At 41.5% G+C, this 27,979-nt stretch overlaps 1 protein-coding gene across 4 annotated transcripts in view; it reads right to left on the bottom strand.

Annotated features, from left to right (window-relative positions):
• Positions 1 to 27,979, bottom strand: part of LOC122940198 (inactive phospholipase C-like protein 2) — a 128,759-nt gene that overhangs the window by 4,043 nt on the left and 96,737 nt on the right. For all 4 annotated transcript variants that reach the window (XM_044296641.1, XM_044296642.1, XM_044296643.1 and 1 more), the window contains exon 5: positions 7,335 to 7,444. In XM_044296641.1, coding sequence (XP_044152576.1) covers positions 7,335 to 7,444 — 110 coding nt within the window. The remainder of the gene's footprint in view (positions 1 to 7,334; positions 7,445 to 27,979) is intronic.

Genomic DNA, 27,979 nt, shown 5'->3' with positions numbered 1-27,979 from the left:
CAGGCTTTCTGTTCACAGTGAGTCCCGTCAGAAAGAAGGCCTGGCAGCTCATGTGTAGGCCTTATCTATGAATCCCTGACAGCTCATAAACACTCATTATAGATCAAGTCTTATCAAACTGATAAGAATTTAGCCTAAATAAGTGTTTACGAGCTCTGAGATAAGGGCTACACATGAGCTGTAGGGGCTTCTATCTGACGGGACACACTGTGCACAGAATGCCTGCTACTCTGCAAATACACAGACTGACATCTGTACAGGAAAAGGGCTGAAAATGTTTTAATAAAGACCAACTGAAAATATGATTTGTAGGCGAAAATGAGTAGAATGCAATAACATAATTGTCCCCAAAAGCGCTCATAGCCTTTAAGAATGTAAGCCCTTGCGAGTAGAGTGATCTATCTAATGTCTGTGTGTAGGGGTGATTGTATAGTGCATATAAAGTACATCCTCGATCTTAATTTGCACTATATATTAAGATGATTTTCAGTACAATATAAAGAGGACCTGTCACCTCTCCTGACATGTCTGTTTTAGCACCTACTTGCATCCCCCTTGTAATAACAATTCCACAGCATATCTTCTTATGACTCTATAATGTGCAATTCCTTTATTATTCCTGCTAGAAGTCATGAATGAATTACTAGCAGCTGGGTGTTACCAGTTAGGGGGTATCTCTACACAGTCTGACACTATTCAATCAGTGCTGTCAATGTCAGACTGTACAGGGACCCCCCCTGGTAACACTCATCTGGATCTTCATTGCAAACGGCTGGGTATAACTCTTAGCAGGAATAATACAGGAACGGCACAACATGGAGTCATAAGAACAGACGTTGCAGAATTGTCATTACATTGGGAATGCAAGTAGTTACTAAAACAGACATGTCGGGAGAGGTGACAGGTCCTCTTTAAAGAGTTGTCCAGTTTAGAAAAGAATTTTTACATACCCTGTTAGGCCAATAAGGAAACGGCAGGAGTCTTCTCATACAGAACTTCCATCAATAAGCCGGAGAGTGACTACAAAAGGTGCCTCACTCTCTGTGCTTTACACAAAGAGCCCAATTAATTCAATGGGCACCATGTAATGCTTCAATTCTCCTTTTCTACAGGAAAATGTATCCATTGCTGCCAGCAGCAGGACAGCCTGTTACAAAAATAACAAGTTTCTAAAGTGGAAAACCCATTCTAATCTGGGATTGATGGTCCATTTCTTTGCTATGTTGCACTCATCTGCCATTTCCCTAGTGACTGCTAACACTACCAGGTCTTTATACACCCATGGGTGGCTTCTGTTCAAGGGGTTGTCCAGGATTTTAATACTGATGATCTATTCTCAGGATAGGCCACCAACATCTCATTGTCAAAGGTCAGAAACCGCCGCCAATCAGATGTTTCAGTGCCAGAAGTACACAGCTCTGTCCACTGTGCAGTGAATCGAGCTTGTAATTGCAGCACTGCTGACATTTACTTTAAATCTACTGAAAAATGGACTGTTACTCTGAAACAGCTGATCAGTGGGAGGTGAGGATTTTCAGACCCAAGCCCATCTGATATCAATGGACTATCCTTCAGCATAGGTCATCAATATTAAAATCCTGGAATACCCACTGAAGTAAAATGCAACCCCAATTCCAAAAAAGTTGGGATGCTGTGTAAAAGGTGAGTAAAAACAGAATGCAATGATTTGCAAATCTCACAGACCCATATGTATTCATAATAGATCAATGAACACTTCAGATGCTGGAAGCGAGACATTTTACCATTTTTAATGAAAAAATAACTTATTTAGAACTTGATGGAAGTAAAGCATCTCAAAAAAGTTTGTACAGGTCCATGTCTACCATTGTATAGCATCCACTTTTCTTTTAACATTCTATAAATGTCTGGAACGTGAGGAGACCAATTGCTGGAGTTTTGGGAGAGGAAAGTTGTCCCATATATTTTTTTCCCCCAAAACCTCTATATACTGTTCAGCATTGACTGTGCCTTTCCAGATGGATAAGCTGCCCACACCATAGGCACTAATGCAACCCCACACCATCAGAGATGCGGGCTTTTGAACAGTGTGCTGATAACAAGCTAGATGGTCCCTCTCCTCTTGAGTCCTCAGAACTCGGTGTCTGTTTTCTAAAAAGAATTTTACATTTTGATGCACCTGACCACATAACAGTTTTCCATTTTGCCTCAGTTCATTTTCAATGGGTTTTGGCTGAGAGAAGACAACAACGTGCAGTGATTTCCAGTACAGAATAATGCCTGTTCTTAAGAGGACATTCACACGACCTTGGTGTTTTGCGGATCCGCAAAACCCGGATATCGGCTGTATGAGATTTGTAAATCATTGCATTCTGTTTTTACTTACATTTTATACAGCGTCCCAACTTTTTTGCAATTGAGGTTGTATAAATGTAAAGCTGGGTATAGAAACATATAAAATACACTCCACCCATAATGTATAAAGATCAAGGACGTTTATAAGTAGAAGCCCCCTTTGTATACTTAATGAATGGCCGTGTTAAAACATGTATTATGTGCACAGTCCAGATGAAAACCCTACTGCTAATTTAACACCATAGGGGCTGGAATGTCAAATTTCTTCTACACCTGTAGCCTAAATAGAGGTTGTTCTAATACTGGCGCAGAACCTGCCAAACTCTGGCAGATGATCACCGCATCTGGCCTGCCATTGTATTCTGCCACCTTTACAAGTAGAAACGTATGGAAAATGATAAGCCACCACTGGCATGGCTTTAAATCATACATGCACTTTTAGAGATCTGTTCAGTGTTCAAAAAAGTGTTAAATCCCATGATGTTTAATGTATTTATGAGAAAAACCTGGCATACATAGATAAATCTGCCCCAATGAGTCCACAGACTGCAGGCTGCCATAAACAGCAGACTGCAAGCTGTCACATTTTCCTTACTTGTTGTTCCTGGAACACTTTGAGTGTTTCAGATTATATTAGGGGACCATTATTTATGCAGCCACCTTGGCCACAGGGATCAGCATTATAAGAACTCTTCTCTTTATGAATATGCCATAGTAATAAGCAATATTCTGCTTGAAAGACTTGTATATTGTGGAAAATATAGGTGCTTAATAGGTGCTGAAATCTCCTATTAGTGTCAGTATAAGAAGGGTTAACCTGTAATAGATTATAATTTATGAACTATTACAGCAGGAGCCGCCAGCAGGCAAATCTCTTCATATTTAAACACACTGTTTGTTCAAGGAGATTAATGAGTCATTAAAATGACCGGGCCTGGATCTCTAAAAGCTGCTGCTACATGAAGATACTTCCCAGCAATGTATAATAGAATAGCACTGTTACGAGGGAACAGATCTATGATATCGCTCTGAACCAGACAAGGACTACATAATCATGTTTGCTGAAACTGTCTGGCCACAAACGGCAATAGCACACGTGCCAGATGTGTGAGCACTGCCACCCTTTATCAACACTATTGACGCCCTACATAGCGTGATAGGACTGTGTACACTACAATCTACCGCCACATCACTTCCAGACTCCTGTGCCCATACACCTTGAGTAGATATTCAGCTGACAGAGCTACTCCCCATCAGAAACACAGGCGCACTTAGCATGACTGAATGGGGAGATGGGAGTAACCTGCTGTCAGACACCCCTGGAGGGAGCTTACCTCACCTGAGAACAAAAATATCAGGCAGGAGCGGACAGGCCATAGACCCTTCAGGGAAAATTCCAAGAGGGCCCACTTCAGCCTTGCTGGGTACATAATTACCTGGGGCTGTCCTGAGAGGTTCTGTTGGGGCAGTATATTGTGCTGCGCTGTGGCATCTGGTTCTGCTGGGACAGTATATTGTGCTGCACTGTGACATCTGGTTCTGCTGGAGCAGTATATTGTGCTGCACTGTGGTATTTGGCTCTGCTGGGGCGGTATATTGTGCTGCACTGTGGTATTTGGCTCTGCTGGGGCAGTATTTTGTGCTGCTTTTTGGTATTTGGTTCTGCCGGGGCAGTATTTTGTGCTGCTTTTTGGTATTTGGTTCTGCCGGGGCAGTATTTTGTGCTGCACTGTGGTGTTTGGTTCTGCTGCAGACCTATATATCAAAGTGTAGCACATTATACTGCCTCTCTATGGTTATGCTGGCTCCGCCTACTTGAGTTGAGCCCCACCTACTTGTGTTGGCTCCTATCTTCTAGCAATTTGGGCCCACGTCAAATTTTTCAATTCCCCGTCCGCCCCTGGTGTCAGGCACATAGAATGTGATATAGTCCCATACCCGGACTGCGCGATTAATCAAATTCATTTACCCTTTGTGCTGTTTTTCTTAAATCATGAAATCACATCTATTGGAGTGGTGTACCAGTGCAGCCTGTGTAGAGTCTGTTCAGCCGCTGCCACCTACGCATTAATCCCGGCGGTAGCCCTCTTTCAACACTGCGGTGAGATCTCATCATTTCATACAGAAGCTGCCCCCCTACCCCCTCCAGATGCCACACTGCAGAGATAGTCTCACCCCAGCAGTACTTCTAGGGGAGAATATTTCCCAGGGGGTGCCATGTGGGGTGACTGTATGGCAGCACATGGGTTACCTAGAATGGAGTAACTCTCTAGACCTCTGTATAGGCTTTGTGCATGTACCTCTGCCATGTGCATGGTGCCAAGCCTTGCCCTGCTGAATTATATTAACCCCTTTAATGATACTGCATCACATTCTAAACACCATAACTTTTTATTTTTCCACAGTACAAGTTTCTTTGGGGAACAATTTTTGGTGGGGAACGGAAAAACCGAACAGTACAGTATACAGTCATGTGAAAAAATTAGGACACCCTTTGAAAGCATGTGGTTTTTTGTAACATTTTTAATAAAAGGTTATTTCATCTCCGTTTCAACAATACAGAGAGATTAAAGTAATCCAACTAAACAAAGAAAACTGAAGAAAAGTCTTTTCAAGATCTTCTGTAAATGTCATTCTACAAAAATGCCTATTCTAACTGAGGAAAAAGATAGGACACCCTCACATGTATTCCCTCTTAAATTGGCTCAGATCTCACACAGGTATATCACACCAGGTGCACATAATTAGTAGATCGTTACTCTGCATGTTGAATGAGGCTTGCCCTATTTAAACCTCAGACATTTAGTTTGGTGTGCTCCTGACTGTTGAAGTGAGAGTGAGCACCATGGTGAGAGCAAAAGAGCTGTCAGAGGACTTCAGAAAAAAGATTGTAGCAGCCTATGAGTCTGGGAAGGGATTTAAAAAGATCTCAAAAGATTTTGAAATCAGCCATTCCACTGTCCGGAAGATAGTCTACAAGTGGAGGGCTTTCAAAACAACTGCCAACATGCCCAGGACTGGTCGCCCCAGCAAGTTCACCCCAAGAGCAGACCGCAAGATGCTAAAAGAGGTCTCCAAAAACCCTAAAGTGTCATCTCGAGAACTACAGCAGGCTCTGGCTACTGTTGATGTAGAAGTACATGCCTCTACAATCAGAAAGAGACTGTACAAGTTTAACTTGCATGGGAGGTGTGCAAGGAGGAAACCTTTGCTTTCCAAGAGAAACATCGAGGCCAGACTGACATTTGCCAGAGATAAAGTTGACAAAGACCAGGACTTCTGGAATAATGTTCTTTGGACAGATGAGTCCAAAATTGAATTATTTGGACACAACAGCAGAGGACATGTTTGGCGTAAACCAAACACAGCATTCCAAGAAAAGAACCTCATACCAACTGTGAAGCATGGAGGTGGAAGTGTCATGGTTTGGGGCTGCTTTGCTGCAGCAGGACCTGGTCAGCTCACCATCATAGAATCCACGATGAATTCTACTGTGTATCAGAAGGTGCTTGAAGAACATGTGAGACCATCAGTTAGAAAATTAAAGCTGAAGCGGAACTGGACCATGCAACATGACAATGACCCAAAACATACTAGTAAATCAACCAAAGATTGGCTGAAAAAGAAGAAATGGAGAGTCCTGGAATGGCCAAGTCAAAGTCCAGATTTGAATCCCATTGAGATGCTGTGGGGTGACTTGAAAAGGGCTGTACGTGCAAGAAACCCCTCAAACATCTCACAGCTGAAAAAGTTCTGCATTGAGGAGTGGGGTAAAATTTCCTCAGACCGATGTCGAAGACTGGTAGATGGCTACAAGAACCGTCTCACTGCAGTTATTTCAGCCAAAGGAGGTAACACTCGCTATTAGGGGCAAGGGTGTCCTATCTTTTTCCTCAGTTAGAATAGGCATTTTTGTAGAATGACATTTACAGAAGATCTTGAAAAGACTTTTCTTCAGTTTTCTTTGTTTAGTTGGATTACTTTAATCTCTCTGTATTGTTGAAACGGAGATGAAATAACCTTTTATTAAAAATGTTACAAAAAACCACATGCTTTCAAAGGGTGTCCTAATTTTTTCACATGACTGTATGTTTTTTCTTTTTGGTGGGGAATGGGGAAAAACAACTTGGGTTTGGGCTATGTTTTTTGGGGGGGTACTTGTTTTTACAGCATTCAACATGGAGAATTAATGATATGTTAGCTTCATTCATCAGGTTGTTGTACTTGCAGTGATAACAAATGTATACAGTATTTTTTTATATTTTACTACTTTTAGCTACTTTTTTTCCTCCTTAATACGGAAATTGAATGGAAATTAAACGCAGCACATTTTGTTTCAGAAAGTTTCTGTTACTGAAAATCAGTTCCATTTCCCTGAATGGGGCTTGCAGAGATCCATGTGCTCCCCGCCAAAATAACAACATTTAAATATATGGAATTGATTTTCAGTTCCAGACATTTAAGGTTGTGATTAAAATTGCTTGTAAGAGTAGCCTCACACGGACAAGCAGCCCATTTGGTCCTGCCTTAGGCATAGCCTAATAGGCTGAGATACATGGCAGACTGGGAGCCCTTTTAGGCCCCCCCTCTGTCATCACACCTAAAGATCACAAAGGGGAAAGGGGGGGCAATTAGGTTTTGGAGTCCCCACTGTCAGTGGAATGATAAAACCAGCATCCATAAGTAATGGTGCAGGTACAGCTCTTGTGCACACACCACCACTGTCCTGTAATAGTTGGGTGTATCCAAGAAATGACCCTCTCAATGGGATCTACTATTATGCCACAAGACAGGAAGAGGTTGAAGTTTACCAGAGGACATTATTCAATGTGAGCATAATGGCCCCAATGTCAAATCTGTACAAAGGCCACTATAGCTCAGCGGGTTCCATGAAAGCTTTATGATGGATGTCAGGATGAAAGTGTGAACAGATCCCAATGTTATCAATATGCAGTGTGTTGTTATATTAGAACAGCAGATGGCAGCACTGTACCACATACCTTCAGGACAGTGATATTCCAGGCAAAGCTTTCCATGGCCTTCTGTAGCTTCCTTCCCTTCAGTCCTTCTTTGGCACCGATCCGATGGAGGTCTTCATGAAAACCCATCCCTAAAACAGGAAACCAATAGACAGGCTCAAAACTCCACAAATTAAAAGAAAATCTACTGATATTACTAAATGAATCCTGTACTGAAGCAAATAGCTACAGACGTGGACAAAATTGTTGGTACCCTTTGGTCAATGAAAGAAAAAGTCACAATGGTCACAGAAATAACTTTAATCTGACAAAAGTAATAATAAATTAAAATTCTATAAATGTTAACCAATGAAAGTCAGACATTGTTTTTCAACCATGCTTCAACAGAATTATGTAAAAAAATAAACTCATGAAACAGGCATGGACAAAAATGATGGTACCCCTAACTTAATATTTTGTTGCGCAACCTTTTGAGGCAATCACTGCAATCAAACGCTTCCTGTAACTGTCAATGAGACATCTGCACCTCTCAGCAGGTATTTTGGCCCACTCCTCATGAGCAAACTGCTCCAGTTGTGTCCGGTTTGAAGGGTGCCTTTTCCAGACTGCATGTTTCAGCTCCTTCCAAAGATGCTCAATAGGATTGAGGTCAGGGCTCATAGAAGGCCACTTTAGAATAGTCCAATTTTTTCCTCTTAGCCATTCTTGGGTGTTTTTAGCGGTGTGTTTTGGGTCATTGTCCTGTTGCAAGACCCATGACCTGCGACTGAGACCAAGCTTTCTGACACTGGCTAGTACATTTCTCTCTAGAATTCCTTGATAGTCTTGAGATTTCATTGTACCCTGCACAGATTCAAGACACCCTGTGCCAGACGCAGCAAAGCAGCCCCAGAACATAACAGAGCCTCCTCCATGTTTCACAGTAGGGACAGTGTTCTTTTCTTGATATGCTTCATTTTTTCGTCTGTGAACATACAGCTGATGTGCCTTGGCAAAAACTTCGATTTTTGTCTCATCTGTCCACAGGACATTCTCCCAGAAGCTTTGTGGCTTGTCAACATGTAGTTTGGCATATTCCAGTCTTGCTTTTTTATGATTCGTTTTCAACAATGGTGTCCTCCTTGGTCGTCTCCCATGTAGTCCACTTTGGCTCAAACAACGACGGATGGTGCGATCTGACACTGATGTTCCTTGAGCATGAAGTTCACCTTGAATCTCTTTAGAAGTCTTTCTAGGCTCTTTTGTTACCATTCGGATTATCCGTCTCTTAGATTTGTCATCAATTTTCCTCCTGCGGCCACGTCCAGGGAGGTTGGCTACAGTCCCATGGATCTTAAACTTATGAATAATATGTGCAACTGTACTCACAGGAACATCTAGTTGCTTGGAGATGGTCTTATAGCCTTTACCTTTAACATGCTTGTCTATAATTTTCTTTCTGATCTCTTGAGACAGCTCTTTCCTTTGCTTCCTCTGGTCCATGTCGAGTGTGGTACACACCATATCACCAAACAACACAGTGATTACCTGGAGCCATATATATAGGCCCAATGGCTGATTACAAGGTTGTAGACACCTGTGATGCTAATTAGTGGACACACCTTGAATTAACATGTCCCTTTGGTCACATTATGTTCTGTGTTTTCTAGGGGTACCATCATTTTTGTCCATGCCTGTTTCATGAGTTTATTTTTTTACATAATTCTGTTGAAGCATGGTTGAAAAACAATGTCTGACTTTCATTGGTTAACATTTATAGAATTTTAATTTATTATTACTTTTGTCAGATTAAAGTTATTTCTGTGACCATTGTGACTTTTTCTTTCATTGACCAAAGGGTACCAACAATTTTGTCCACGTCTGTATATCACCAAGTATCACAACATATAAAAGTAAACCTTATAGAAAACTGTGAAATATGGATATGGACAATTTGACTCAATGACAAACTACAACAAAATGAAGAAACGAGAAAGGTTTGATGAATGGACATGTCCCAAAATACATCATGCCAGAACAGGCGGCAGATTTTATCTGGAAGCCTGAAGGAGGGACACGTTGCAGAACTGTGTAGAGGATCAAATAGGAGATTTCAGTCTGGTTTGGGAGATCTCTACCATTTGGATCTTAATTGTAATGGCTTACTAAAGCTGCATGCCTCTGGTATCATCCTCATGATGATGCAGTAGAGACCCGTACCCTTCACTTCTCCACAGGAGGACGGTCATAGTGGGCTGTGCCAAGAACTACATTTTTATTTATCTTTATCTTTCAGTTAAAAACTTATGATGGATATCAATGAAATGCACTATAGGGAATTCTGAGTTAATTTGGATGGGGGGTGGTTCCCCTATTCCTTTCTGGCTCCACTACTAATTACAGTGGTATTTCACAGGTGCAGCTAGATGTGTAAGTATATATCCAATTCTTATCACTGAAAAAATGAACCTACTTAAAACGTAACTTTTATATTTAACTCTTAAAATAAATCCCACAAAAATAATTGATATGAATCTTATAAATATATATTAGAAGGGAAGACTGCATATATGGATTGCAAATTCCAATATTAATGCTACATTTGTAGCCACTCACGGTTTTAGTGCTGGTTGAGTCCAGAATAATGTGATGGCTCCACGCTCTAAAGTTAGAGAGAAAATGACATCTTTGTGGATCACCCCGTTTTCAATTTTCACCTTGCCGTCAATCACTTGATCGTTGAGTCGACGCTGTGGAATATGGTGGTTCCAAAGGTTTAGAATACAGGGATCTTTATCACTGGTACTCCACATTCCACGCGTCACTTTTCCATCTTATAGGATATAAGCTTTTGGCTGGGTGGTGGGAGATGAATCTCTCCTTGGACTATCACACCCTGCCTAAAAGTGGAGGAATTGCCCGCCTATATGCGGAGGAGGAATCGCCCCAAAAAGGAACGGCTCCACTTATCGGTGGCTTACCCTGGCCATAACTTTCCCTTCCTAGATGTGTTACTCCCAGACAAAATCAATAATATTTTCCAAGCATACCATCCCCACGAGTTTCCCCTGTCAGAATAGAGGACAGGTTCATCAGGGGATATAGACGATGAAGTGAAGCTCGATAGCTGCAGCGATATGCCGACTGGATGCTCAGCAGTCTTGATGGTATGCTTGGAAAATATTATCGATTTTGTCTGGGAGTAACACATCTAGGAAGGGAAAGTTATTGCCAGGGTAAGCCACCGATAAGTGGGGTCGTTCCTTTTTGGGGCAATTTCTCCGCTTTTAGGCAGGGTGTGATAGTCCAAGTAGGGATTCATCTCCCACCACCCAGCCAAAAGCTTATATCCTATAAGATGGAAAAGTGACACGTGGTACGTGGAGTACCAGTGATAAAGATCCCTGTATTCTAAACCTTTGGAACCACCATATTCCACAGCGTCAACTCAACGATCAAGTGAACGACGGCAAGGTGAAAATTGAAAACAGGGTGATCCACAAAGATGTAATTTTCTCTCTAACTTTAGAGTGTGGATCCTATTGGAATTTGCAATCCATATATGCAGTCTTCCCTTCCAATCTGATATCCCAGACTAGTCCTGCAGTATGTTTATTTATAAGATTCATATCAATTATTTTTGTGGGATTTATTTTAAGAATTAAATATAAAAGTTATGTTTTAAGTAGGTTCATTGTTTTTAGTGATAAGTACGGTACTAATTAGAGTGGCTACAAAAACTGTCTCACTCTGGAAGACCTAATTATAGCCAAAGTAGGTAGGACAGGCTCAAGGCAATGTGGAGGGTCTGGATGTCCATATGCTAAGGTGGGAAACCCTCAGTCCTACTAGTCAATACAAGAAGAGGCAACATCATTCATGAGGTTTCATTACTGATTCAACAACATACAGAAAAATGCAACGTTTTAACCTCTTGCCATGGCCGAGTCTTTCTCAAAAACACATGGAGACCTTTTTGAGACCAACATTAATATTTAAATTGCTGATATCTATATCAATGTTGGGGTCAGTGTCCATATTTGTATGTTTGAGAAAGACGCAGCCACCGTAAGGGGTCAAAGCATTGCATCTTCCTGTATGTTGTTGGATCAATAAAGAAGTCTAATGGATACTGTTCTGCTTTTTACTCTGGAGGACCTGGCAAACCCATGCATTATAGAGACTGTCCATTAACCCCTTTGCAACATCTGCCATGCATGTATTTCGGAAGTCAGGGGTTTAAATATGGCGCCAGCTCAGGCAATAAGTCAGTTCTATAGCCGGTTTGTGACTGTTGTGCATTACAGCAGACAATAGTGGGCAATGTCCATGATTGGAGACAACTCTGATCACAGACATTTACCCTCTTCGTTGCCATGGTCAACTGTCCACAACATTTGAGAGGTCACTCACAGGGAGTGACAGTAATGAGACCGACAGGTAGGCAGGTATGAGGGACGTGTAAAAGGGAAGATAATACACGCATTCCTCTTCCATGCAGAGAATTTCTTTTGGAAGGAACATGTAAAGAAAAATGCAAAAATGAAATGATTTCCCAACTTAAAATGTAGCTATTCATTCATGAAACCTAAGACATGGTAATGTCACTATGTCTTAGGTTTCATGAATTAATAGCTACATTTTAAGTTGGGAAATCATTGCATTTTTATGGACTTAACATTCATATATATTTAAATGTGATTTGTTTTCTTTACTTCAGTAATGATTGACGTTACATGTTCCTTCCAAAAGAAAGTCTCTGCATGGAAGAGGAATGCGTGTATTATCTTCCCTTTTACTAGATGTTTTAAAACAAAGGGGCAGCATCGCTCAGTTGATCGCAACGTGAGTGGTGAATGGACTCAGACTTTCTGTGAGCCCACCTCTTGCTTCACTCACTGGGCAGGGCAGATCAAAGATGAAGTGGCAAGGTGCTTCTGCCCCTTTGTTTTAGTGATCAGTGGGAGTCTGAACATCCAGACCCCCATCCACCACCACCATCAGTTAAAACTCCTAAAATGCTGCCTAGAAATTCATGACAAAAGGAATCGGGAGATAATCTTGTCTCCACTGTTTGCCAGTCTGCAGGATTTTCTTCATGTTTCTGAAACATCAAACTTGCACCAAACCTTTTAGAAAATACAGGGGGTAAGTGCTGATCACAATGCAGTGATCGAACACATGACTATCGGGGAGGGAGGGTTCCGTCCAGACAATTGCCTGCCCGCCTTTACATTTTTGACTGGGAAATGGCTGAGGTGGCTAAGCTTAGCCAAGGGAACGTGTTTTAGCAATCTTGTTGTCCTACTTCACACAGGGCAGAGGAGGGGGGCTCCTGCTCCAGCCAGTTGTCTTACAGTCATACACAGGACGGTGAAGAAGGGACATGGCTGATCTCCTGAGGCACATATAGAGATGATTTTCTTTACATATTTCTCAGTTTTAATTGTAATTAAGAGAAAAAATAGGATCAAAGCAAAGGAAGGATGAGATATTTTTGAGTATTTAAAGTATCCATCAGGGACCAGATTGTGGCAGGACAAGGATAGCGATTGTTGTCTAGTGCTCTGGCTGAGACAGAACAATGAGATTTTGCAAAGAGCTGGAATATCTCATGCAGTAAGTCTATGGGAATTACATGGAGCAGCACTATAAATAGATGGAGGTATGTTATTAACTGGTAGAGACAACGCTGGGGGAGGTTGTCGAATGCTTAACCCATTGCCTAAGTAGACGGCAGCGGCTGTCATAGCATACTCCCTCTCCAGGTTAGTGAAGTGTTTATCACACAGAACGTCAGATCGTCTCATCATGTGCCGCTCTGTATATCCCAGTTACTCAGTATAGCGATATAAAATTGTATGAACGGGATTCAAAGATGAAGTAAAAGTTACAGTCAGAGGTTGTGCACCAGTGACATTGCCTTGTAGGCCTAACATAGTTTTTCATGTCTAATCTATTAATCTACTCTTTAATGCACTAATAAGATTGGTTTGAAGCAGCAAGCCTGCTTTTTCATGGTTAACAGATAATAAAGATTTATGGCCAAGATGTTCATGAAGATGTTAGAGACCAATATCCAAGATACTATTCACTTTACAGTGATTTTATCTTCTAGGCACATGGGAACTGTCCAGCTCTGCTATATCAGACTGGAGGTACCATGAGAAACACTGACCAGCTACAATAAATGCATCATCCACACTGCCAATAAAGGAGTTGTCCAGGGACCTAGATTTAAAAAATACTTAGAATGTTATAAAATAATTAAAGGAGTGATGGTCTACTGATCCTCTGCCTTTTTGAAGCTTCCCAGGTCCCTCACCTGTCTCTGTTCTTCCTGTTTCAGCAATGACCTTACGTGAATATGTGACGGCTGCAGCAGTGACATGTCATCACCACTGAGGTCATGGCTGCAGCCACATCACCGATGAAGAAGGAAAAAATAGGTATCCTGAGGGGTCCAGTAAGCATTGGAAAAGGAGAGGCAGTAGGCAAGGTCAGTATTATTATTTTTTCTTCTGCCTTTTCACAAACATGGACATTCCCTCTTCAAGGCTCCTCCAGGCCCTTTATGTAAATTTATTGATGGACGGGCGAAGGTTATTGGCACAAGTTATTGGCTGCAGCGGCGCACATAACTCCCATCTGTCCAGAAGCGGACATGAGAGGTAAGACCAGTGAAGACAGCCAGGGTGCTGGAATGGATGGTTGGGGTGCAGTTGAGAATAGATTTTTCCACAGGTAATGATGGGGCAGGGGTGATGGTGTATCACTAGAATATACCATCACTTTATGAATGGTGATAGTCCAACTTCTGGATCTTTTTTTTTCTTTGTAAGTTTCCCTTGCACAGTGCTTCCTGGCACTCAGGTGTGCAGGGAACAGCAGTAGGCACCATTCACTTAGAAGAAGAAAAAATCGAAATTATTTCATGCAGCGCCATAATTTGCCGGTAGCACAATGCCTTGCTGCCTCCTACCATCTTAAAGTTTACGGCATTTCTCCAGTATAACAAAATTCAAGCACAATGCCTAGGGTGAGTTCCCACATTGAGTCTGAGGTATGGCCGCACATCAGCGTGTAGGTGGATGGTTTGGAACGTTAAACTGCTGTTTACGTGCAGAACTGTATTAACTATCAGTTTGAAAACTGTGCTGATTTGCCGTAAAACCACACTTTGGCATGGTTTTTGTCCGCACAGAGGTTGCATTACTAAAACTGCTAGCTGCAGATGATGCTAAACATGTAGTGTACGGATCAGCTAATTATAACGCTGAACTGTTGCAGGCTGAGGGGTAACGGTAAAAAAATTTGTTGTGACAAGCGGGAGACTGAAGGCAGCACTGTCACGTTTCATCCTGCTGCTTCCCTTTCAGTATTCATCACACTGAACATTCATTTGTTGGCTATTATAAGCAAGGTATCAAATATTCATAGCAGGAAAGTATTGCTGTACATTTCCCATAACGCACTGCTCACTGATTACATAGTAAGGAGAATCCTGGCCTGCAGATACACAGTGATCCGCAGTTTCTTGGATTACACCTCACATTCTCATCTGACATCATTCACTTTAGCACAACCACTGGATGACATATTACTTCAATAGCATTGTTGGCCAAGTCAAACTCCACCCCAAGATGCAAATGCTAACCGGCTTGCCATAGGCTTACACAGACAAGAGAAGCAAACATGGACAAGAGATACTTTAATGGAGCACAGCCTGCGTTACTAGGGCCTGGAAGAAGTGAGTATGTTGAATGTTGAATGTTTCAATATACTAAGATTTTCTCTTTAAAGGGTTCCCTGCCAAGGGTGTATCTCATACGTCCTCGCAAAGTGGCATATCAATAGTAGTATGAGATATGTTCTTGCTACTAAGGCTATATCTCAGGCTGTATAGCAGCAAGAAATGCCACTGGAGATACAGCCAGAAATAGAGCTGTGAAGTGGGAGTTGCATATACCAGCAGCTCTCACTCCTGACCTGATTTCTAAGGGCTACATCTCTGGCTTTAGTATAGCTAGCACCATGATTCTGGTCTTATTTATAAGCTTAGATTCTTAGCTTTAAAACAAAACTTGGTGTACAGCTGGAGCTATAGCAGATTAAAATAGCTTCCCCCTTAGTCCGCTATGATCTCAGCTAGCGTGGAAGGGGAAAGAGAGGAGGGCAGGGGATGCGCTGACTAGCTGCAGAAGAGAAGCATAAACCTCCGCTCCCTGTATAATTGCACATGACATAGGGTAGGTCATGGACTTCTGTCCATGTTATCACCTTTCACTCCATATCAATTTGAAAGTGGTATTGTAATAATAAGCCAGATGTCTACTATTATAATATACAGTATATAGGTATGGGAAGTGGGGTAGTACGGTTTTTCTATTCTGCAATCTAGCTTTTATTTGTACATATCAAAAGTGCACAAATTGTCCTAACTATCAGAGGTGTAAAATGTAAAAAAAAAAAAATCCCTGTCTGCCAAAGAGTAAAAGGGAAACTTCGGGCAAGACTGATACAATATGTTACACCTAGTGTCAGAGGGGTGGGTGCATGAGAAAAGGATTAAATAAATAAAAAACACCAGAGAGAACCCTTGTGATGGGTCTATTATCCAACTTAGATGTATAAGCCATATCCACAGAATATACAATAAATGTCTTACAGATGCAGGTCCCACCTCTGGGACACTCACCCATGTGGAGAATGGGGGTCCCTGATCAGTCTGGTGAGGTAGGCACTGTATGAGGCTCGATCTATTCTCTGCTAGAGGAGGTATGGAAACCTTTCCAGTGCAGTTCAGGTTTCCCCTGTTTCCAGCCACATCTCTCACACATTTATCTTATGGATATGCCATAAATGTCCAAGTTGTCAATAACCCTTGAACACCTGTGTACCTACAGAGGTCAGTTCCTGTACCTATAAGGGGACTGTAGGAGAAAAACTGATTGACTATGTGTATTCTGTTTGCACAATATGTCCTAGAATCCTGTATGTATACAGCAGAATTGACAGACTGTTCCTGCATAAAAGCACGTAAATCAAACCATTCCCCACAGAAGTCCTGGTCTCCGAAGATCTGCATTCAGAGGGATTATCCCATAAAAAATATTTCAACAGGATATCAGATTCCACGTCAGTCTACGGCTCCATTCATTTCTAGTGGACTGACGTAGACAGCACTCCGTCAGTCCCATAGAAGTGAATGGAGCAGTGGACTGACATGTATATTACTGCTGCAATCAGAGAGTCGGATCCACCTCGATCTGATATTTTACATGCATCCTGTGCATACTAATAAGTACTTTTCATGGGATAAGCCCTTTAACAGCACATATACTTATATACTAAAGCACCTCTAATATGTAATGTTGAGAACGAGAATATTCTTCTCCAGTCCCCAGTAGAAATCCTAAATATCTGCCATTGTAACAATTTTTTTTAAAGATGATTCATCACTGTATCTGAAATGAAAGATAAAGCAGTCACCTACTGCTTTGTGGCTACAGCTCCCATGCAGATGTTTCCATGGTAACAGACTACAAACAAACCCTGCGTAGTCTGATCCTGCAGACCTACTACTTTCCATCTGGCATGTTAGCAAGAATTGGGAAAATATAATATAGTAGTATGAGTGTAGCAGCAGACTGCAGTCAGTTTTATTTGTGGTGTTAGGCTAGGTCTACACGACGACATTTGTTGCGCGACATTTTGTTGCACCAATGTCGCGCAACAATTTTTATAATATTAGTCTATGTTGTCGCACTGCAACATGCGACATGATGGATTTTTCTGCGACTGTCGCATGTTGCAGTGCGACACCAAAGACTACTATTATAATGTCGTTGTGTAGACCTAGCCTAAGGGTACGTTCGCATCTGCGGCATGCCTAATCCGTTACAAATGGGAGCTGTCATCCGGAAAAAAAACATTGAATGCAACAGTTTTTATCCACATGAAACCCGGAAATTATAATTAGATTATTATTATAGTCAATGGGGATCCGACTGCAAATTGTAGAATCTGGCAATGGTGGATCCAGCAGGCTGCTCTCTACCGGAAGAGATGCGAGCGTACCTTAACTATGGAGAAGATTAAGTATGCATAGGATTTGTACATATACTGCAATGATCCTACCTAAAGCAGCAGCAGCAACAAAAGAAGGTTTATAGACCTCCCATTGGTTCATGGCACCTTGAATGGACTAGTTATAGGTTGGAGTAGTTATCAGCTAATCTCTAGGTACCTAAGTAATAGGAACAGCCCTGATCACTACGCTTTCCTATACCGTGCTGTGTCTTTTTCTAGCAACTTTGCACTGAGAAGCCAAGCTTTCTACAAGGAGATGGAGTTAACAGCATGTTACTTAAGTATGAAGGAACATGCTGAATTCTTGTGTACACTTGATCCATCCATTCTCTGCGCACACACAGCAATTAGGATAATCAGTGTAATTACTGGCTGGCATGAGAAGAGCGCTGGCTGCAGAGGAGAAGGAACGAGACATAAAGGAAGACCAAGGGAAAGTAATTGTGTGATGACAGGCAATCTATTAATGGATAAATGCATATTGATAAGTTTCTATAAACATCTGTAGCTTCTCTGCCTGTATATAAAGATGTAAAATAATAAGGAGTGATGCATGGGAAGAAAATGGGATTTCTAGTGGTAGAGCTGTAAAGGAAGCATGAAAGATCTCTCCTGTATCTGACTTCTAAGCATATGTTCACATACGGCAGATTTGATAGAAATTTCTGGGACTGTTCCATACATCTGAATGGGGTTTGTAAAAATCACACACATGCTGCAGAAACAACCCCATGGAATGAAATTTCTGCCGTGTGTGAACGCACTGTACTATAACTGAACTCAACATGAAATGCTATTTCGCTACAAACAGAACAATGAACTTATAGGACATTTACTCTGATCATAACTAAAATTATAACGATTCGTTTATTCATTGCCTAACCCTCAGTCCCTTAAAGGGGTTATCCCACTATAGAACTCTAACCGCAGGGACCCCATTCATCACAAGAATGAGGTGCCCCCAGGGTGAATGGAGCAGTGGTCACACAGGCCACTTCATTCTACTCTATGGGACTGATGAAGAAACACCAAGTACACCACTAGGATATATCTGGTAGTCCCATAGAGCAGAATGAAGTGCAAGATCTTGTTATTGTTGGGAGTTGGAGGCCCTTATGGTGGGACATCCCCTTTAATCACAGATTGCTGCTCACAGTTTCTGCCCATGTCCAGCATGCTGGGTTCACACGTTCTAAATATAACGCAGCAGAGGCTCTCAAATCACTGCAGCTAAAAGCATGTTTTGTTTTTTTTTTTTTCATTTTTAATGGCCGCATGGTGATCTGCCATTTTTCAGCATAACAGATGTGTCCATTAAAAATAAAAGTGATTTTATCTACAGCGATTTTTCTTCTGACCCCATCCTGGGCGCACCTCAGCCACTGCGTGTCCAGAATATGTGAACCCAGCTAGAGAATACAGTCAGGTCCATAAATATTGGGACATTGACACAATTCTAACATTTTTGGCTCTATACACCACCACAATGGATTTGAAATGAAACGAACAAGATGTGCTTTAACTGCAGACTGTCAGCTTTAATTTGAGGGTATTTACATCTAAATAAGGTGAACGGTGTAGGAATTACAACAGTTTGCATATATGCCTCCCACTTGTTAAGGGACCAAAAGTATTGGGATAATTGGCTTCTTAGCTGTTCCATGGCCAGGTGTGTGTTATTCCCTCATTATCCCAATTACAATGAGCAGATAAAAGGTCCAGAGTTCATTTCAAGTGTGCTATTTGCATTTGGAATCTGTTGCTGTCAACTCTCAAGATGAGATCCAAAGAGCTGTCACTATCAGTGAAGCAAGCCATCATTAGGCTGAAAAAAAAAAAAAACATCAGAGAGCTAGCAAAAACATTAGGTGTGGCCAAAACAACTGTTTGGAACATTCTTAAAAAAAAGGAATGCACCGGTGAGCTCAGCAACACCAAAAGACCCGGAAGACCACGGAAAACAACTGTGGTGGACGACTGAAGAATTCTTTCCCTGGTGAAGAAAACACCCTTCACAACAGTTGGCCAGATCAAGAACACTCTCCAGGAGGTAGGTGTATGTGTGTCAAAGTCAACAATCAAGAGAAGACTTCACCAGAGTGAATACAGAGGGTTCACCACAAGATGTAAACCATTGGGGAGCCTCAAAAACGGAAAGGCCAGATTAGAGTTTGCCAAACGACATCTAAAAAAGCCTTCACAGTTCTGGAACAACATCCTATGGACAGATGAGACCAATATCCACTTGTACCAGAGTGATGGGAAGAGAAGTGTATGGAGAAGGAAAGGAACTGCTCATAATACTAAGCATACCACCTCACCAGTGAAGCGTGGTGGTGGTAGTGTCATGGTGTGGGCATGTATGGCTGCCAATGGAACTGGTTCTCTTGTATTTATTGATGATGTGACTGCTGACAAAAGCAGCAGGATGAATTCTGAAGTGTTTCGGGCAATATTATCAGCTCATATTCAACCAAATGCTTCAGAACTCATTGGACGGCGCTTCACAGTGCAGATGGACAATGATACAAAGCATACTGCAAAAGCAACCAAAGAGTTTTTTAAAGGAAAGAAGTGGAATGTTATGCAATGACCAAGTCAATCAACTGACCTGAACCTGATTGAGCATGCATTTCACTTGCTGAAGACAAAACTGAAGGGGAAATGCCCCAAGAACAAGCAGGAACTGAAGACAGTTGCAGTAGAGGCCTGGCAGAGCATCACCAGGGATGAAACCCAGCGTCTGGTGATGTCTATGCGTTCCAGACTTCAGGCTGTAATTAACTGCAAAGGATTTTCAGCCAAGTATTAAAAAGTTAAAGTTTGATTTATGATTATTATTCTGTCCCATTATTTTAAGTCCCTTAACAAGTGGGAGGCACATATGCAAACTGTTGTAATTCCTACACCGCTCACCTGATTTGGATGTAAATACCCTCAAATTAGCTGACAGTCTGCAGTTAAACCACATCCTGTTTGTTTCATTTCAAATCCATTGTGGTGGTGTATAGAGCCAAAAATGTTAGAATTGTGTCGATATCCCAATATTTATGGACCTGTCTGTATTTTACGAAGTTGTGTCAACTTCCAGATTGGATTCTTGGAAGGAATAAAGGATCTTAAAATCTAATCTGTCAGGTCTTGCTGTCTTCCACCATACTGTCTGTGCATACCACCGAAAATGTCTATGATTAGCATAAAGACATATCTATGAAATATCCATAAGGTACAACATAAATGCTTGACAGGTGGGTGTCCTGCCTCTGAAACCTTCACCTATGAAAAGAACAGGAGTTACGTGGCCCCTGTTACTCAATTCAATATGGCTGTTATGAACACTTTTACAATAATGCTGGTACGTGGCTTTCTCCCCTGAGATCTAAGGAGCATGTGAAATAAGCAGCTGTCGTTCTCCAGCTGAAGATGGAGGTGACCAGGAAAAGAACTTACAGACAAAAAAATAAGTAACTTTCTTTTTTTTTTTCCAGCTTCATTCAACTCTATTTCTATTGTGATATCCAGATGATAAAATGACCTCTCCAATATTAACTAACTCCACACTGCTGCATCTGCACCTACTGTAGGAGTTTATGGCTGGATGATTTTACTGAATCCTATGGAACATGTATTCTGGAGACTATTGGGGATATCCTATGTGCAAAGGGCCATACATTGAGCAAGGGTCTCCATGAGGCAGTGTATTCTTTCCTTGAAGAAAGGTTTCTCATAAGTCATATTTTATTTTTCTGTAAAAAAAACACTGCAGTAATGTGTGAGCAAATGGTGTTCGAGGAACTGAGTGAGGTTTGGTGCTTGAGGAAAATGAATCCTCCTCTATACAAAGACCCCTGGACACACTGAGACCATGCAACGGGCACCCCTGGTATTTCAGGAATCATTCCTTGGTAGCCATTTATGGTACTTGATAACCAACATTTTTAAACCTCATTAGTTAGGTAGAAAAGTTATATGTTTAATATTTTTTAGCTTAAAGGGTAACTGTCATGTTTTCATCAAAAAATCTATTTTAGCATATGTTACTGCTGCAGCAGCATTATGCATAAAGCAATCTTTAGTTTCTTCACATACCACTGTTTTCCTTGAGTTTTTCCCTTAGTTACGGCTGTTTAGACATTTACAGCCAATCAGATTGGATTACTGAGAGACACGCCTCCTCACTCTGAAGCCTAATGCAGGCATGCAGTGTGAAGGACCGCCCCTCTGTCTTCTGTTTATACTAAAGGGAAGACAGACAAGTCCTAGCAACAGTCTTTTAAGGGAGCAGTGGAAAGGGACAGAGGACATTAATGAAAGCTGTTATTATAAGGTAATTACAGATCTTTTGACAATCATTGACAGACTAACTCAGGTATACATGCCTAGCTCTAATAAACTAGAAAATTAAAAATATATGACAGTTCCTTTAAAGATTGACTATATGAAGAGATGGTGCTGGGAATGTATATAGCCTGAGAGGGGGAATTACCATAATTATGGAACAGTTTACTGTAACTCTCCGAACATAGTTTAAAGGGCGTCTGTCACAGGGATATTAACTGTTAAACCAACCCTTGTAGGGCTATCTCAGTAATGATCACTTTCACTTAGCAATCTGTTGCTTCATTCTTGAGAAAGATTACTGTTAATCCATATGCAAATGGTCGGTTAAGTGCAGTGAGGGCAGGCCCAAGCCACACTGTGCACCCTTACTCCTTTTGCTTCTTTTGTAAGCCCCTCCCTCTCCTTCTCAGAGAGAACGATCCCTTTAAAGTTTTCTTCACCCTCAAAACTAAACCCTATGCGCAATAAAGTCAGATTATACTGCTACATTTTGGAGGACTCTTGTAAATATGAATCACCTGCAGACTATAAGGGAAGGTTCCAGACCATTTACACAGTGTGAACGCCAAGCAGAAGTATCCAAATCCACACACAAAGGGGCACATGTATTAATATTGTGGAAAATAAAGACATCATAAATCTACCTGAGAGTGGTGGAAGCTGTGCCAAATCTATCACTGTGGCACACTTCGTATGATAGATTTGGTGCATCTTAAAAGACATGAAATATACTTGGCTGGCAAAAATTATGCTATACTTTTTATACTTTTGAAAAGTATCTAGTGAGGGGGAAAAACATGTCTAATACACATAGCAAATCTGACAGCAGGTACACCAGGATTTTGGTGAAATCTGCACCAGAATTCTGTCACATTTGCCACTGTAAACCTGCCCCAAAATATGTAACTGGTAAATCATTGGGACCTTCTAACCAATGTAAGACATCTCCCCACAGGACAGACACATCAACAAATACAGTTCTTCCCACATGTAAAGGCAACCTACATGTAAGTACCTGAAAGTCAACCTGAGGGTCAGCGATCAATAACAAAATCCTGGAATACCCCTTTAAAGACCCTTCAATCAAAATGCCAAATTCATCCCCAAAACTGACCACCCATCCCAACAGCCAGCAGACTAAAACTGTCTTTATAACAGGAATGGGAAAATCCCAAGAGTCAGGCAGCCGATGCTGGAGATTTATGAAGCAAAGGTGCCAAAACACTACTGAGGTGGGTAAGGAAGAGGAGCATTTCTAAAGTGTCCATATTAAGCCTTGTGCAGAATTTTGAGAGTCATCGGACTCAAATTCGTACATCTCAGCACTACCAATGCTTCCACCCCCCCGTAAGGATATGTGGAAATTTGCAGCGTCCCCCCCCCCCCTTTTTTCCCCCCCTTATCAATGTCTATTGCTGTTCCCACTGTCTGGAGTCTGCATTTAGCTGCCCAGCCCTGCTGTACACAATACTTAATATTTCATGTGCTCACCTCCTGGCTGTACCTCAAATAACATGTATTATTTCAGTAGAAAAGGGCAATAATACAGAAATGTACAATAAGTGGATCTTCTATTGTAAAATAATAGCAGCCAGAAGAGAAGGCAGCACTGGCTGCAGTTCAGGTAATTACTGTACAGAAAGGTAATGTAATACAGCTTGTCTTGTCTGCTAGACACGTCACAGGACTGTTCCTTGTCAGCCATCTCCTCAACCCTCAGAAACGGGTCTAGGGGTTCACCCCTACATACCTCTTACATCCAATGACGTCTCTCCTCTGATGAAGACATTCTCTTTCCTCATCTTCTCCAGGACTTATAATGTCCCCTATAGTGGCCCAGTACTTATAATGTCCCTATAATGGCCCAGTACTTATAATGTCTCCTATAGTAGCCCAGGACTTACAATGTCCCTCATAGTGGCCCAGGACTTATGATGTCCGATTTAGTGGCTCAGTACTTACTGTATGATGTCCTCTATAGTAGCCCAGTACTTAGAAGCTAATGCCCCTCAAAGTGGTAAAAAAAAATCAAATACTCACCTGACTCCCTCTTCATGTTTTCACAGGCCTCTACCTCAATGGCCTGCAGTGCTGGCTCAGGTGGCGCTCGATGACATCATGAAGTGCAGCCTGAGACCCGGCACAAGCAGCACAATAATGTCATCAAGGAACACCTGCACCATTCTACTGCCACATAGGCTTTAGGCCTATACTGGGCCTGAAGCCTATGATGTTGAACAGTGGCCATGAGAGCCATTGGCTCTGATACTCGCCACAGTCTTCAACAATATACATTCGTCTGTGATTGTCAGCATTTGTGCCCTTGGTGAGCCCCTCATTCTCAGTGAGCCCGAGTAGATCACCCCTAATGGCTCCCCCGCCCCCCATGCTAGCTACACCTGTGTCACTCTCCCATCTTCTGCTCCCACCTCAGCGGCATATAACCAATGAGTGTTAATTATATTGCCACTTATGCTTATATCAATTAATCCCAGAGCGCCCCATCTCACACAGTGAGCAGCTATGGTAACTACTTTACACAAGTGCTCTTCAGATGCCACTTTCAGTCCCTAACACATTAAAGGAGGAATTATTCTCTGTACACAGGAACGAGGGAGGCTTCGTTAATTAGCATTTCCTGTCTGGTAAGACAATTTTCTGGAGGAAATGTTTTTTGTTTGTTTTTTTGCCTGTAACCTAAGAGTGCAACTTCTTCTCCGTGCAAAAAAAAAATATAAAAAATCTGAAATCAAGCCATCTGTCTACAGACCCCAGAGTCAGCAGTCAGCTTCCTGACCTTCCGATAGAGCTGCAGGGGACATTATTGTCAGTAAATTCATCTCAGCCAAAATTCAGCTTCTGGAAAAATCCCATCTTTTCTAAATATGGTATGAGAGCTCAAAATAAAAGACTATGGTAAAGGAAAACTGAGTAATAACCTACCTAGTTCAGTTTTAGCAACCACTCAACCCAAACTCTAAAATGGACTAATCAGACACCCATAAAGAATGATTGAGTGTTACAGGGCAGGGGTCCCTTTGGTATGGAAGTTGGAAGGGGTAGGAAATCAGCTGTCATAAGATGGAAATTCTTTCCGCCACTTATTCAGTGGCAGTAGATGAGAGCTTAATGTCTGTTCACTTCTAAAGGATATACAAATAGATCAATATAGACATATCTCATCTAAAGGTAACTACATAAATCAGGGTGGATAAAAATCAATGATTTTTTTTTAACGGATTTTTTAAAATTTAAATCAGATTTTTTTTAATATAAAATGCTTTTTGAGGAAAATATATTACCGTCCAAAGGTTATTCCATCATGAAATAAAGATTTGTTTTTTAATTATGTAGAATAAGGCTGTATGTGGACTCCCATATTGTTGAATGGATTAGGCAGTGGCTGAGGGACAGACAACTGAGGGTTGTAGTCAATGGAGTATATTTAGACCATGGTCTTGTTACCAGTGGGGTACCTCAGGGATCTGTTCTGGGACCCATATTGTTTAATATCTTTATCAGCGAAATTGAAGAAGGCCTCGATGGTAAGGTGTGTCTTTTTGAAAAAGGATTTAGGAAAACTAGAGGAATAGTCAAAAATCTGGCAACTAAAATGTAATGTTGATAAGTGCAAGATAATGCACCTGGGGATAAAAAAAAACAAGAGCAGAGTATAAAATCAGTGCTACAGTCCTAACTTCAGTATCTGAGGAAAGGGATTTAGGGGTCATTATTTCAGAAGACTTATGCCTCATGCAGACGTCCGTGTTTTGGATTAGTGGTAACACAGTCCGTGTTTAATCCGTGTTTTCTCCCGTGACAGATCTGTGTTGGGTCCGTGGGTCCGATTTTTGCTGTCCATGTTGCATCCGTGTTTCACTGACACTGAACAGCTGAAAAATAATTTTCAAGGCATCTCTTCCTAATGATCCGTGAAACATAGGCTATAATGGACGTGATGGATCCGTGAACACAGACAAAATAGAGCATGCATCCGTGCTCAAAACACTGACCCACGGACCGTGCTAAAACACTGATGTCTGAATACAAAGATTTAAATGAAAGGGGACGTGTGCTGTCCGTGGAGAACACGTACAGCACACGTCCGTTAAACACTGACGTGTGAACGAGGCTTTAAAGGTAGGCAGACAATGTCATAGAGCAGCAGGAAATGCTAGCAGAATGCTTGGGTGTATAGGGAGAGGCATTACCAGTAGAAAGAGGGAGGCGCTCATGCCGCTCTACAGAGCACTAGTGAGACCTCATTTGGAGTATTGTGCGCAGTACTGGAGACCATATCTCCAGAAGGATATTGATACTTTGGAGAGAGTTCAGAGAAGAGCTACTAAACTGGTACATGGATTGCAGGACAAAACTTACCAGGAAAGATTAAAGGACCTTAACATGTATAGCTTGGAAGAAAGACGAGACAGAGGGGATATGATAGAAACTTTTAAATACATAAAGGGAATCAACAAGGTAAAAGAGGAGAGAATATTTAAAAGAAGAAAAACTGCTACAAGAGGACATAGTTTTAAATTAGAGGGGCAAAGGTTTAAAAGTAATATCAGGAAGTATTACTTTACTGAGAGAGTAGTGGATGCATGGAATAGCCTTCCTGCAGAAGGGGTAGCTGCAAATACAGTGGAGGAGTTTACGCATGCATGGGATAGGCATAAGGCTATCCTTTATATAAGATAGGGCCAGGGGCTATCCATAGTATTCAGTATATTGGGCAGACTAGATGGGCCAAATGGTTCTTATCTGCCGACACATTATATGTTTCTATATCTTTTTGGGGTAAATAAATTAATCAATTTACAATGTCATGCTCTTCCAGAGGTTTTCGTAAGATTATTGGGCAGTTTTTCTCCCTACAAGATATTATCACAGATGCTTGCCTCTTCTTCACAGCAAAAATGTTATAACATGAACAGAGTGGAGAAAAATACCTTAATCCTAACTTCTACAAACCTATGAATACAGAATCAACCTAATCAAACTAATATGAAAAGCTGTTGTTCTAAAAATCTCCATCTACTTGCATATTATAAGTTATACCAGCAAGAATTAGTCTTTATGTAGAAAACTATGATTTAAATCAAGCCTTACTGACTAGTGATTTAAATCGTGATTTAAATCAGTGTTTTTCAACCACTGTGCCGCGGCACACTAGTGTGCCGTGAGATATTGTCTGGTGTGCCGTGGGAAATAATTACACTTCATCTAATTGGTCTGACTCTAAAAAATATTTGTGAGCCGAATTACTGCATGTTCCGGACTATAAATAGCTCCGGTGCCGCTGTCCTGTTACAGGACAGCGGCTTTCTGGAGGAGACATGCGCAGTAGATCGCCGAGTGATGGACAGCAGCTTTCTGGAGGAGACATGCGCAGTAGATCGCTGAGTGACGGACAGCAGCTTTCTGGAGGAGACATGCGCAGTAGAGCGCTGAGTGACAGTGACACAGGAGCAGATACGACGAAGTTTTTGAAAAGGAAAAATGGTGAACTGGACCTTGAACAAAATTCGGAGCCAGAGGAGAGCCCAAGTATGAGTGGGGATCAAAAGAAAGCAAAGACGGTTAGCTCAAGCAAATTCTCTGGCGCAAGGCAATATAGGGAAAGCTATATTTCATTTGGATTTACTTTTACCGGAGATGCAAAGAAACCGACTCCACTGTGCTTGGTGTGTGGTGAAAAGCTATCTAACAGTGCTATGGTGCCAAGTAAACTTAAACACCATCTCCAAACGAAACACCCTTCGCTTCAAAACAAGAATGCAGACTATTTTGTTTGCCTGCGTGAAAACACGGAGAAACAGGCAACTTTCATGAGAAAAAACACAAAGGTAAATGGAAGAGCTCTTAAAGCTAGCTATCACGTTGCTGAACTTATAGCTAAGTCAAACAAGTCGCACACTGTGGCAGAGACATTAATACTTCCCGCCTGCAAAGCTATTGTAGAGGAGATGCTCAGACCTGAAGCAGCTAAGGAAATAGCCAAAGTCCCTCTCTCAGACAACACAATTTCCAGACGTATTAATGACATGTCTGCAGACATCGAAAGTGTGGTTTTGGAAAAGATCCGTATCAGTGAGAAATTTGCATTGCAACTTGATGAGTCTACTGATATCAGTGGACATGCTCAACTCTTGGCTAATGTGCATTTTGTGGATAGTGATGCAATTAGAGAAAACTTCTTGTTTTGCAAGGCATTGCCAGAAAAAACAACAGGAGGAGAAATTTTTCGGGGG

This window comes from Bufo gargarizans, chromosome 6 (assembly GCF_014858855.1).
Source record: "Bufo gargarizans isolate SCDJY-AF-19 chromosome 6, ASM1485885v1, whole genome shotgun sequence".
Lineage (NCBI taxonomy): Eukaryota > Metazoa > Chordata > Amphibia > Anura > Bufonidae > Bufo > Bufo gargarizans.
The sequence above is the reverse complement of the archived record's forward strand: the minus strand, read 5'-3'. Positions and strand labels throughout refer to the sequence as shown.